A 15,081-nucleotide genomic window follows, 5' to 3' on the forward strand; every position below is an offset into this window, starting at 1 on the left:
TAGATCCTGAAACTCACATAGCAATATTTTTCCTTTCCCAATCTAAAACAAAATCTTCTATAAGACTTCTTTACCCAAAGATCCAAGCCCTTTAATCGTATAGATAATTTAAAGTACATTAAATCATTAGAAATTTCTACCTAGAAAAATTAAAAACTTTTCTGAGAAATCCTAAAATGTTGCATTTTTTTATGTAAGGATCAAGAGAAATACTATGAAAACACTCTATGAAGATATAGACAGAACTGAGGAAATTTCAGTACATATATTACAAATAATTCTAACTTTAGTTTATACATGTCATTATGCAGAGGTATACAATGCATATGTGACAATGTATGCACTCAAATTCATTTGTCCCCTTCTTTGTCCCTAGGCAGACTGTAGGGACCTACAAATGACCCCAAGGAAGTGACTATTCTTTTTGGCTGAACGATTTATCAACAGCTTGAAGTGACAGGAATGGAGATTCAATCCTGTGTCTCCACATATCAGATGTAGGCCACATTCTTCAGTCTGCAGAACTAGAAAGGGAAAAAGTCCCTGTCGCATTTGCCCTTTCATAGAGATGGAAATATTATTAGAAAGGACATAAACAGACTAATTAAATCACAGCAGTATGGCTGGGATGACAGCTGGTACAGCCTGTGACTGAGAAGATCCGTATCTGAGAACAGGAGGTGCTTCACTTCCAATCCATTCGCTATTAGGTGCTTTCAAGACTGCTGTGCGGACATTAAATAATAACATATCATTTCTAGGACTAAAATGATGTAAAGAAATAAAAAAGGGGGGGCGGCTTTCTAACCAAGAAATCTTTTGTGCGATACCGAAAAGAAAATCATTTACCACTCAGTTCTGCTTTTGAGATAAAGATGTAATAATGCCATTACCTTCATCAGCAGGATCCTTGAAAATCAACACTCTTTGCTTATCATGCTGTGAAATACAAATAGAGCTAAAGGCATGGTCTGCGAGGCACTGCCGCAGCGATATTAACTAGCAGATCTGCCCTTTGTGAAGGAAACCGTATCCGTTTCATTAGTGCGGACTCTAATTCAAAACTGTTAAGAATGAACTGCACATACTGTTTTAATAACAGCACTCCTAATCATTATCAAACTGGTAATTCTCTCAGCACTGAATTATAAGGGTCTCTGTTTCCATTACGACCCGCTGTTAAAGAAAACCATATTGAAATCCTCCCTTCTTTCTTATTTTCCAAATTAGCCAGGTCTGTGAGAAGGGGAGGGGTCGTACCATCCAGAGCGTGTAGAAGTGTGTCGGCCGCATGGCTTCCTCCCAGGTAAACTGACAGTTCGAGACGTCTACGTCAAGGACTGTGTTACTTACAAATCCTTCAGTTCTGCTACTTAGCATTCAGTTTGAAAATTCACAGTTCACTCAAATGACGTTGTACGATTTGGGGAGTACTTGAACGCTTCAGAAACGACTCGGAGCCGTACAAACGGGAAATACTCACTCCAGTGGCAGGTGCAAGAAGCTAAACTTGTGAGCACAAAAAGTGTTGAGCAAGTCCTACGGTTGCCTCAGCTAATACGGTTACTACCACTAGACTTTTAGAAGCTGTTTGAAAATAGGTCTTACGCACGTTATAGTGCTAGAAAGCAAAAAGTAGAAAGTCTATTTTAAACACATACTGTTCGTGATAAGTTAAAGGCAAAAAACGTAAATAGTGGGACATGTTAATGAGTCAAAAAGGAACTGTGGGATTATAAAGGAATTGAATGTAACCGGGCATACTTTATACAAAGATACTTGATTTGGGCATGCTTTGGTTTTAAGTTCATTTCAACAACACAGCATGAGCGTGTATTATGTTGATCATAGTCCTTTCATAAACTTTACTTGCTGGGATGGTAGAATGTGGTGGAATCTGATGGAGTCAACCATATAATTCATTTACCTGGATACGTTCTAAGTTATCTCTTCCACAGTTTTGAAGTTACGTACCGTCAAAAATCATTTAATTGAGCCTTTTCTGCAATTGTTGGGTTTCTCTTAATACCCCATCATTATATACAAACATTAATGATATTAAAACAAAAGTATTGCATTTTTTACTGTCCCTCCCGCCCCCCCCAGGAGCTGAGGACTGAAGACAGGACCTTGCGCTTGCTAGGCAAGCGCTCTACCACTGAGCGAAACCCCCAACCCCTTTACTGTTTTCCAACTGTCTATAGACATTGTAAGTGTCTTCAAGAAACAGAAAAACATATTGTATAAAAATAAGATTTGGCTTACACGTACCAGAAAGTATTTTTAGTTGCTCATATAAGAAAGTAGTACAAATGATTGGTTATTAGTCTAATGACTTTATTAACCTACAAGAAGAGATAAAGGGATACACTTTAAGTATTATGAAAGAAAAAGTATCTTCATGCAGAAGGAAAGGTTCCCTTCGGTAACAGTGGTGAACACTGGTATTTCTATGATTTAACAAAATAATAGTAACAAATATTTAAGAGACGAATGAAAGCTAATGAGGCTCTCTCTCGCTTCCGCAAATGACCTAGGAAGCATGAGCAGTGCGTACTCTGACTGCCTCACAGTGCCCGTGCCACATTCAACTAGGCTAATTTTAAACCATGCTTTTTAAAATAACCACATTTTTCACCAGAGGTAAAACTATAAAAACTCTTGTCCAGCCTCTTCCACACATTAGGTGCACAGCATCAAAGAAACGTGTTCCGCTCTTGTAGTCTCCCAGTTAACGTAAATAGTGTCAACTCTGACCCATCACGGGTAATTGTTATGTAACATTTTAAATAGCTACATAACGCTCTATTTATCAGTTTCCTCGTTGAGGCATGTAAGTTGCTTTTGGATTCCCATTCATTTCGAAAACCACTACAAAGAATGCCTTTCTATATTTTATCTACTATGGAGCCCTCAAAGTGAAGCAAATGTGAAGAACCAAAATGAAACCTTCTCTTTACAAAGGTGTCGAGCATTACAAAAACTTATTTAAGTGGCAGCATTTGTTATTGCCTCAATTATAAGTGGAAGCTAAATCTTCTATATTCTTCCATGTATTTTGTGAGTCTATCTGAAGGCTTTTCCCTCGCCATACCATACAAGAGGTTTTAATGTCATATCAAGTTTGTTTTTCTAATTGCAATTTGAATGAGCTGTTTATTGTCTTCTTTGCATTATCTTTTAAAGGATATTTAGTAAAGAGAAATGCTAGAGGTATTAAATATTTATAAGTGCATCAGAATTCATGAAAAAAGTAACCTAATCCCTTCCTTTGTTTTTAATGATGGGGTGAGTAACTTTGTATTAGATGTCAGGATATGAAGACATCCTTTGCATAGGGAATGATGTTAACCATATGGCCTATTCACAACCAATTGAATTACAAGTCAAGGCAGTCACTACACTTTTAAGAGATGCTTGTGTTGCTCTCCATTCATTCACTAATGTGACATTTATGAAAGGCTTACAGTTGGTCAACATTTCTTGAACATGTATGAGACCACATATGGCCGGGAATGACTGAGTGAAAAGTTCTGCATTTAAACGGATAGTTATCAGTTCTAAAAGTCTACATTCTGAATGTCCTAACTCTTTTCAACTTTTAGGGTGGTGATGTGTCCATCATAGATAGTAGACCCTGACTATTACAATTATTTAATACTTCTCATCAGGGAAGAAGAAACCTCTTTCACATTATTATGAGGAAAACACGTTAAAGTTTAAAAGAGAAAATCCACACCGAATCTGTGAAACAACAGCGGATTTCCGATGAACGGGTGATACTGTCGTTGAACTGGAGACGTTTTTTTAGAGCAAGCTTGCACTGGCTTTTTCACCCTCCGATTTGGAATCTGCTCACAGTACTGCCAGCTTAACCAAAAAGGATTAACTCTCATATCCAACTGAGAACACAGATAATTCTCAGTAATTGGTAAAAAATGAAGATGAATGGGGCTGAGAGATAAGGCGCAATTAGCTCATCAGCAGTTACAGCTGTGCACTCAATCCGGATCCATCTCCTGAGTCTCGGCCCCTTTTAAAGAACCAAAGCAGACTAAGCACGGGACAGCCCTCCCCAAAAAACCGCTCTACCTGCCCATCATTGCGCTGGTCTCCATTCTGTTTCTTACCGCGCGAAGACACCTGTCAGAGCACGGTATGTAAATTACTACCTCTCTTAGGACCTATGTCTAAAGCCAATCTTCTTTTTAAACTTTTTTTTTCCTATAACAGAAACCAAATGACTACTGTAGACACTCTTAAATTCCCTGTCAATCGTTTCATTATAGCAGCATCATCTGTTTGAAAATATAAGCAATTCCCTCATCTAATTATAGGAAGGATTTGAGGTTCATTAACATTGCCAAGGCAGGATCCAATGTGCAACTGCCGAACTCTTCATGGCGGCCTGGCTCCACATTTCCTTTTATTTGCTGTCTCCGGCTCTCCAAGATTTTTTCTTTCTGAAATCATAAAATCATTCTTTTCCCTCAAAATAAACATGTGTCCTAGAAGATAGGAAATCACTTGGGTGTAAATCATTGTATCTCAGGCAGATATTCTTAAGGTTACTTTTCTTGTTTCAAGGTAAGGGAATGGCCAACTAGGGAATATATTTTGTCTCGTTCTGTGCTTGGCCTTTTTGTCCTGTTAATAAATGTGTTTTGTTGGTTGGAGGACAGGAAAAGTAAACACAGGAGAAAGAATGAGGAATGCATTCTCGACTCATGTCCTTTGCTCGAAAGTCTGGCATCCTGTTAACTGTGTCCAGTTTGAGACGAATTTTAAAAGAACTAAGTGCTTCGTACAAATGACGTTTGTTCAGCTTTGCCATTTTCTGAACTAGCACAGGCCTGCCCATATGCTACAGAGTTCAGCAAGACAAAGTATTCAAGTCGTGAGATGACTTCACTTCCTTGAAGAAATAACAGCAGTTAGGGGTTATGACCATAGTTTAAACAATGAGATTTTCTTGGGACATCTGTTTTGAGATCACATTTTGAATAGATATGAACTCATTTCCTATGAAGCCAGAAATCTACTATTGTTGATAGCTGTTTACCAGTTCTATGAGTCAGATATTAGACACTGGCAAAAGTCCCTCTCGAGTCCTCTGTGAATTTTCTAAACTGTGTACATAGTGTTTTCCTTAAATAAAATGTTGAGAGAAGAATGCACTCTTTTCTCGACTCTTGGTAAATTATGGTTCACAAAACTTTGTACTTTGGAATAACGTTTAATGCACGCATTTTTAAAGGTGAATTTCCTGTCTCCTTTTAGTAGAGGGAGTAAGACACTGGGTTTAGTGAGTATTTATTTAGATAACGTAGACGCTCTGTGAGATGCTTTATGTCAATATTTAGATAGCATTTCAAAACCAGAACTAAAATTAAGAATCTTTTATTTAGATTAAACAAATGGTGATTAATTTACAACCCTCAAAGATGAGCATCATGAGAAAAGAGAGGATAAACAGATAAAAAGAAAAGTTATGGATACTGTCAAATTGACCTCGAGTTCAATGGTTTTAAATTTCCCCTTTCTAATATCCCAGTTTCAATTTGCAAGCGGCATGTTTAAGCTGGTTATGCAGATCAGTTGTTAAAGAAGAAAAAAGTAGTAATTTATCTGGCCTATATTCTGTGGAGAGTGTTGCCACTAAAAAGAATCCAAGACATTTTTCCTTCTTATCTGGAACGTAGCTCATATCAGCAAACCTGTCACAAGATAGTACTTGATATAAACAAGAGATTGCTAAGACATCTCAGTAATCAATATCAGGATGGCTACAGTATGGAAAACCCAACCAGTGCATATCATTTGTCTCAGTATCTATTTCTATGGCCAAATGAAGCATTAATTCAAATCATAAATCTATGGTGATTTAAATCTGGGAATGAGCACCTGTCTGCTTCAATGATTTATTTTGTACATTTCAGTAAGCAGGGGATTTGTCCATATGAACTGACAGGTCACCTTCAGATGCCTGCAGCCGACTGTTTATCACCATGCAGACTAGCGTCTCATCTGAGCAAGTAAATATTAAACTAAAAGAATCCAATTGATTGTGGATGAGGGAGAAGGGTGATGTGACCATATATTTAACTCAGCAAAATGATACCTCCCTCAGATCTATCCTGAGTTCCTCACCGCTTCCTATGCTCAACATCCTCTTGGAAACAGACAGGCTCAAGGCTAAAATTGGAATTGTTTGTCGACATCAAAATTTTCTAAAATACGTTTTGTTTTCTGGCTAATTTTTAGCCATTATGGGTTATTCGTAGCTCAGTGAAGGTCATCTTTCACAAGATTTTGTAGTTGCCTCACCAAGACAAATCAAGCAGAAACAAAATGTATTTTCTTGAGCTGTAGGGATTTGTTTACAGTTAACTAATTGAAAACATATGCCAATAAAGGAAAGCCTAAAATGTGAACAAAAGTCATAGGAAACATAACGAGTGGACCCTAGAAATGTCACTGGGTGTGGGCAAGACTGAGTAGTGACAGTACATCCAGTCTAAGCTGCACCTCTGTGAAGGACGTCATTCCGGCAGAGTGCTATTAATAGGAGGAATCACAAAACCAGGGAGCTTGAATTTTGAAGTTCAGGTTTAAGAGTCTTGGGATTCTTTCTAGAATTCACATTGTTCAATTCCTCTTCCTGGACACTTCTCAATGACTTATGTTCACAAAGCCAGAGCACAACCTATGTCCTATTCCTGCTGCAGGAATGGTGTGTCCCCCACTAGCATGTGTGCAGTTCCTGTGTACTGCGTGAGTATTAGATCACTTTCATATTTAACAATGAGCTGAACTCCAAAGTTTAGCAAAGGACAGTGTAAAAGTGCTCCAAAGATTTCTCAGAGCTCTATGGCTTCAGAAGTAACGCATAACCAAGAAAAGAGAAATGCAAAGAAGGAAGCTATTGTGGGTGACAATAAAAAATAACCATAAAAAAAAGTTATAGGAGGGCCATGTCAAAGAAACTGTACTAGCAAAAGCAATTTCAACCGTGAAGTAAGCCCTGTGAGGAACAGACACAATGAATGACTCACTGAGCACTGGGCACACAGATTTTAATTGTCACACTGTCATTTTCCAGTTGTCATCTACTGTTCAGCTCAGAACATCTATCTAACTTCTCAAAGTCATTATCAAATTGTTATTGACCACTGAAAAGAGGCAGGGATTGGCTTCACAGAAGCCTGGAGCCACAAAAACTGCGCCGTTCAGCAACGGCTTTGATCTGGACAAACTTTGCTCTGACCTTCCCTGGGTTCCTTCACTCTTTGCGACCACAGTCCTCCCACCTAAAACTCACTGTCTATGATTTCTAAATAAATATCCAAGAGCAGAGGTTTTGATGAAAGACAATAGGGGTCGTAAATTCTTAGACAATTACAGCATGTCAAGAATGGAATGAAGAGGACAGCAGTAGTGCCCTCACAAATCAGCTACAGTGGTCCACCATGTAAATGATGTAAGTCCCTTGGAGGGGGGATTTTTTGCAATCCGTGGATGCAAAAAAGTCTCTAAGTATCACAGAATTCTAAGAAGGTACATGTAAACGCTCCTCTTGGTTCAAAAGAATGTAAGATAATTAATACTATGCTGAGCTATCAACTAATAGAAAAAGGTAATTTCCCAACTAAAATATAATGGGATGTTTGAGTTGTATGTATTTTAAGACACAATGATAGGCCAAGTACCTAAATAATTAAAGGGAACTGTAATTTAGACACTAGGTAAATGTTAATACGTACTAATATTATAAAATACACATTAATGCTTAACAGTGAGTCATTTTCTTCTCAACTCACGCCTATGGGTTTCTTCAAAACTCCCTGCTGCTCAGGAGAATTAAGAGATGGATCGTTGTGAATATGTCCCTTTAAAAGGTGTTATATTGTCAACCATAATCCCTCCTTCAAGCCCCTACTATCTGGAATGACCTGTATTGTGAGTCAATTTTGCAACTAATCAAAGTACTATTTGGAAAAAAATTGCTATAATTGTTAGTTGATGAGTAGACTATTTTTTTCTTATGGGAAAAAACCTGCCCCACTACACCAAATGATGTAGACAGAGTTTTCCTTCCTTTGGAATTGACAGAGGTCAGAATGTTTCAGTTCCACGAACTAGTCTCACCCTGAGAAAACCACCCGTTATGACCTTGGCATCTCTCTGCCAGGTCAACATTGATCACTTATCTTTATAAGTGTTGAACGATAGTCTGTTTCAGCAGTCAAAGAAAAAAAATAATTTTATTTCAAGCTCTTCTACAGTTCAGAGTTCTCAAAGAAAAACCATTAAAGTTATTTCATTTTACTTCAATTTTGATTTGACTTAAGGTCTAAAACAACAGCTACCAACTGTGAGCTAAGCAATTCCGTGCTTCCTCAGTAGTCTCTCTAGGATGCCCAGTCGTGTGAGCACTAGTGTATCCCTGAGTTGATTTTTGTGCCACAGACTCTTCCACTAGTCTTCCATGTTTTCACTGCTCTAAGACGAGCCACTTCTAGCTACTCTAAATTCAATATGCAGCCATTTTTAGTTACCCGTATGAGGTTCTTCTGAGAAATTCTATTCTTCCCATCTGCATGTCAGAAGGGTCCCTTTACGTTCATAGAAGAAATGTTTTTGTGTGTCGTATATATTTTTTAAATCACTTAATAGCCTCGTGTTCTTTTCCAGTATGTGCTTATGAGGAACTGCAATGAAATGATAATTATTAAAATGCATAACATTTCCACCATAGGCCTATAACTACATCTCAATGGGTGGAAAGCAGAGAGCTATTGATTAACCTAAGAGGTGATGTTAAAATGCTGCATGGAGAAGAGAAATTTATTGAATTGTGGTAAACATCTCTGTTCCCTAGAGCCTTGATAGACAGGATAACATACCTGTTCTTTACGAAATGCAATTTTCCCTTGCGGAATTATATTTTTGGCATCAGTTCCGTACTGTTAAGAAAAATATTAGGGTATAGGAACAGGATGAAAAGTTTTTCAACACCCACACCCAGATTACAAATATTTTATTGGCAAAACACAAATAATTAAATAATCCACATTTAAAGCTGCCTCACCAGCCATGTGATTAGCCTGCAAAGGTAAAAAATGCTTCATTTGGTTTCACTGTGAGAGTAAACAGAAGGGGAGCCAGAGAGATGAGCGTGAGAACTTTATAATCTGCCTTTCAAACGGGAGATGTCTTGGTAATGGTTGTATGGAGAAGGAATCATAAAACCTAATCCACATTGCTGGCAACAGTGTAAGGTTTCAGCTTACAATCTCCCCTGCCACAGTTTATCTTTACGTAGTCTTTGTTCCCTGTGGTAAACAGTATTCTGAACTGAGATATTTTAAGTAGTAATTTATGAGTTTTGCATAATTTTTGCATTGCCTGGGATCAATTATATTATATGCCAGAAAAGTAAAAGCTTTAAGTAATTCTTAGGAGGTGTGTTTTGAAATCTTCATATCTTATGACTGTCTATTGCCTATAGTCTTTTAAAATGGCAATCTGTAAAGTAAATTATCTTATATGTATGAATAGAGCAAAGCACACATGATATCATGTGTTATCCATGGTTTCAGACATGTACAAGGACCCGAAAGGCAACCCATATGAAAGAGAAATAACTAATGCATAAACTCCGCTACTGGTAGGAATAAATTTCTTACTTGATAATAATTGCATTAAAATTATTTATAAAATAAGTAAGACTGCATACACATGTGTGCAAACACAAACACTTCCACCTTCCTTTCACATTATCTACACTCAATCTTTTGCACTTCTGACTCTTAAAATTCATTTGAATTAGGAAATGCCTCAAGCCATGACTTGCAGTGTAAATTGTGGTTGTAAAATTGATCTTGTGTTTAAAATAACTTTGCCAGACCCTTTAGTGCACATACTAGAGAGGCACAATGAAGCCTTAAAAATATGCTGCTCTCTTGATCTTAAATAGTCATTTCACCAATTTGTAGCCAGTGGTTTTGTTCTGGGAGAAAAAGAATTCTATGGGAAGGTGAATGTGAATAGTCAGTCAGTAAACATTGAACTCACCAACACTTGAATTCATGTCCCCGTTCTCAGAATCTGCTCCATGTTGGTTGTTACTGGCATGATAGTTGCTCATAGCTTCTAATTTTATTTTTTTCACCTTCATTGCTTCAGCAATGGCGGCGTTGGCAGCAGCTGCAGCAGCTGCAGTCAGACCTTCAAAAAATAAATTAAAAGCAAAGTAATTCAAAGTCAGACGTTTTTTTTTTTTGTGTGTGTGTGTGTGTCCCAGTCATTCCATAACACACCTACAAATGCATATTAGAGTATCTGATTCCTTTACGTAATACTGATAATATATTTCTAATCCAAACCAGCCAATGAATGATTAACACCAGGGTCTAGATGCTTGTCAACTTTTTTTATTAGTAGTAGAAAATTAACACATATTGCGTAGGAGTGGAAACGTGGACTGGATAAACTTTTCAATACAGTCTGAACATTGCACTCCCTGCTAAACATCCTCTTCAAGTGTCCAGAAGAGGCAGAAAGTTGGAGCTGCAGATTAGTTACAAAGCTTAGTTCTGGTACCCAAAGTCTCCTTACCCTAGCACATCACACGCATTCTTTACTGAATTCACCAACATCTCTCATACATGGATTTTCAGGATTAACTCTCTATGTGATTTTTAAACTGAGCTCACTTCCATTCACTGCCCTTTTCTAGTGAAATTCTTTCCATATTCTGGAGTATTAACTTCCACACCCTGGACTTGGATGATACCTGTTTGCTCCTATGTTTACAGACTATGTTTACATTTCTGTATTGGCACACAAAACATTGCAGTGTGTACCTGCACATGCATTTGTTTTCCTTCTGAGGTATTGAGCTATTCAGTGGCAGTTACTAAGTGTTATATAGCTGCAGGGCTAAAGAGTAAAAACATAAAATATAAAAGTAGTACAGCAAATAATTCGCTGCCACTTATTAAATATATCAGTTCTGATTTTAATGACATAAGTGTATTCTGATCACTACAACACGAGGTCTAGAATACTATATTTAGGCCTAGATTGATCACTGTCTCTTCCTGTTTTATACACTTTGGTCATTTATGGAACAGTGTATAATAACAGACATGATCTAAAAACAGAATTTGAGGCCAGCACTTTTCCAAGTCTTACCAGAAGGCAAATGCCAGTGATCAGAAGTACAATTACAGAGGTAGCAAGATGATAATGTTGAACAGAAAACTTTTTATCTTCTTAATATGTCAACTTTTACCAAGTTGATTCCTTCTAGCCTGGCATCCATTATCTGACAAAATTGGCACACTAAGGGAAACATGAGTCATGTCTGCTAGTTGGAGAATATTATCTATCTATGAAAGGACATCGTGTGCTTCCCTGCACACTTCTCACCCTGTTGCTGCTTTAGATGTTCTGACCACTGTGTTTAAGCCTTCTGAATTTGTCTGAACGATTAATTTCCACTCCCAGTTGGTAGTGAGAATGAACACACCTCTTTCTCCCAACTAATCACTACTCCTAGTTACCACAGCAAAATGTTGCTACCTATAGAATGACATGGAAATCTTTCTTGGTAGAAATCTTTGCTATGGAATAGGTGCATAGAAGACTCCGCCTTGTCTTCAGATGAATGCAAATGGGCCTGTAGCAGTTTTACCCTAAGTCAGTAGGATCTGCAGGTCAGATCTTTGCTTGAAAAACTCATAACCACTCCTTAAAAGGCACTGATCTAAATTTAAGGACTCCATTTGGGTCTACTGTGACCACTCACTGCCTTTCAAGTCTCATCCTGAACAGATTCTCTCATCTTCCTATGATTGAATTTTCTCCTCGATTACTCATTTCCTTCAAAGATGTTTCAGAATATTTTCTTTCCTGTCCCCTTTAAATCCTCTGTGTGTTTCCCTGAAAAATATTTTCCCTTGATCTTTTGTTTCCTTTTAACAAAGGGAAACACCTTTTTTTCCCTTTCTTCTATTTTCTGGAGGTAACTTTCTTCGACTTATGTCTCTTCTCGGCCGTGTAGCTAGGCTTCATACTGAGGAGAATCTAGTAATTGCACTCAAAATATGAAGACTTAAGAGACAATTACATAATACTCAACAAATTCCAAATAGCACAATTCATAATTGTCCGGGAACTTGTCTTGGGAAAACCAATGGATTGTTTTGAGAATAGTTTCATCTTGTATAAAATCAAGCAAAGCCTAAAGAAGAAACATAATGATTAGGTAAGAATACTATATAAAGAATAGCATGTTCTATTCACTACAAGGTCAAGGTCTGTGGTGTATCTTTGTTCCTCTGTAAGTAAGATCCAAGTGTTAGGCTTCAGTAGGAAATACGGGTTACCTACTCTTATATCCTAGATTATTCCTATTTGCCTAATCCTTTAATTATCACAACTACTCTTAGTAATACTATTATATTCTATTGTTGCAAATTGGTTTCATGCCTTTTCCAAGTTTTGCAATTCTAATAGAGCCCAAAAAGCTATATGGTCACATCCAACCACATACACACATGCACATAAACACGTTTGCTACAATTTGACTGACATGAAATCTAACCTTCTTTTTTCTTCTTGGTTTCTTTTTTGTCACAGGTAGGAAATTATAGCATATGGAACAATTACAGTTTTGGTTTCATTAATGCTCTTTGTACTTGATTTTCTGTATCTTAAACTCAACCATTTTTGTCCATTTCCGCTGCTGCGGCAATTGCAAACTCTGTCTTATTCTGCGAGTTCTGATATGCCTCCTTTTAAATAGTCTTTTCCAGAAAAGAGCACACCAGTTTTTTATCCAATGGCACACTTATGAATAGAATTGTACAGACTGAGAAGGTTGTATTTAGGCATATATATATATATATATATATGTATATATATACCTATATATATATACCTATATATGCATACATTATTGGTTTATGAAAAAGGAGGCTAAGAATTTTAAAAAGAACAAGGAAGATATATCGGATGGTTTAGAGAATAAAACAGGGAGGGAAAATAATGTAACCATATGATAATTTTTAAGTTAAAAAGAAAATAATTTTATACAAGGAGTTTTTGTCGTCTTCATTCCTCTCAGCGATATTTTCAGAGGCTCATCCCCTAGTCCACTACCCGCCCAGCTTTGTGTACTGTTCTCTGTTTTATGAACCATGGAGTTTGAATTGTGATGACGATGAAGGCTGAAGGTGCGATGAACACACACAGTTAAATTTGAGCACACTATGTGCATATAGCATGCATACCTTGCATTCTTAACGACTGTCACTCTCCCGCCCTGTAATCTTTCACTCATGTAGACCTCAGGTTGGCCGTAGGAAGTGAAGACATGATCAAAGCATTCAATGTCTGCTGTTAGAACCAAATGTAACCCTGTCCTGGGTCATCAGGCTCCTTACTGCACTCTACCCGACAACAGATGACTCAACATCCCCGGTGACAGATTAGCTTCTGTGCCTCAAACACATAACCAAATTTCAGTTACCAAAGTGGATTACATCACGTTCTCTCACTTAAGTCTTTGACCATGTCGGTCTGACTTTGTGGAGAAGCCTCATCCCAGTTGGACAAGAATTCACCTTCCAAGAAGCAATCATGGAGCTTTCAAATTAAGCCTATAGTTACATCACCTCTGTCTACAATTCTGACTTGGGAGGTCTGATGTTGAAAGTCTGAGGCTCTGCTCGTGCATGTTATAATTACAATACTACTACATAAACCATCTTGTCATCTTCATATAAAATCTGGGAGGAGCAACATAATCCTTAGAGATTATGATATATAGATATAGATATATAGATATAGATAGATATCTATATAGATATATAGATAGATATATGTGTGTGTGTGTGTGTGTTTTGTAACACATCACTGAAAGCTCAAATCATTCTCAAACTTGATCACGTGGAAAGCCACAAGCATAATGTAGCAGTAATTCTGACCATGTTTTAAAAGTACAGGAACATTTTTATATTTGTGTTAGATTACATGTGAATACACAAGGGATATTAAATCTCATTAATTTAATGTAAAGCACAACTCACCATAGGTCCTTTGTGCCTGGGGTTTGAGAGGATCACAAGGCATTTGGCAGCCCCTCACATTATAGTTCCCTTTGGCATTCACTGTCCCTTCCCTTTCAGATCCCCAAGGTGATCTTCAAATCCTCTGAACCTATTGTCCGTAGCCAAAGCAGAGTTTTAATCTCATTGTAGCCTCACACAGAGGTTGTATTGTATATGTTATTCCCTCATTAACTTCCTTTTAAAAAGAAAAGACAGGGAAATAAATGATTTACCTAAGGACACCAAGAATTCAAACAGTGACAAAATTTCGTAAAGCAAAAATGGTGTCAAGCAGAATACAGGTATTTTTGGTGGAAGTACAAGTAATCTCTAATGTGTACCGTCTTCCTTAATCTTCTCTCTGCTGATATCCATACAGAGCCCAGCTCTGTTCTGCCTTAGACTCATGGAGTGTTCTGTTTCACCTGCTTCCAGGTGTCACCCGAAAGCGTGGTACATGCCACACTACCACTGCTCTTAACTCTTCTCAGTCAAAACAGCTAATTTTTTTTTCAGAATTAGTCAATCCAGTATCTCACCAAAAAAAAAAAAAAAGAAAAGAAAAGAAAAAAAGGAAAGAAGAAAAGAAGAAAAGAAAGAAAGAAAGGAAAGGAAAGGAAAAAAGAAAAAGAAAAGAGAAGGTAGGGAGGGGTTGACAGATTTTTTTTTAAATATATGATTTTTTTATTTTTATGTAAAAGTAATTGGTGAGAAATTGATTCTAAAATTTACACAGTGTATCTGTTTTATAATAAATGCTTATTAACCATGTGGAATGTTATTGCAGAAACAACATGGAAATATGAACTCATTATGTCCATCTATAAAAGGAGAGGAAAGGGCCAAAGCAAACCAACCAGTTGAAATACAAAATGATTACATCAAAAATAATCCATACAAGAAGACAGATAACAAGAAGGGCAGATGAATGAACGGAAAAAAATGACTTCTTAAGTAAGAA

At 37.2% G+C, this 15,081-nt stretch overlaps 1 protein-coding gene across 2 annotated transcripts in view; it reads right to left on the minus strand.

Moving 5' to 3' along the window:
• Positions 1–15,081, minus strand: part of Dach1 (dachshund family transcription factor 1) — a 388,024-nt gene that overhangs the window by 174,158 nt on the left and 198,785 nt on the right. For both annotated transcript variants that reach the window (XM_087585831.1, NM_001427593.1), the window contains exon 3: positions 10,078–10,230. In XM_087585831.1, the coding sequence (XP_087441957.1) occupies positions 10,078–10,230 (153 nt within the window). The remainder of the gene's footprint in view (positions 1–10,077; positions 10,231–15,081) is intronic.

This window comes from Rattus norvegicus, chromosome 15, assembly GCF_021556685.1.
Source record: "Rattus norvegicus strain SHRSP/BbbUtx chromosome 15, alternate assembly SHRSP_T2T, whole genome shotgun sequence".
Classification (NCBI taxonomy): Eukaryota; Metazoa; Chordata; class Mammalia; order Rodentia; family Muridae; genus Rattus; species Rattus norvegicus.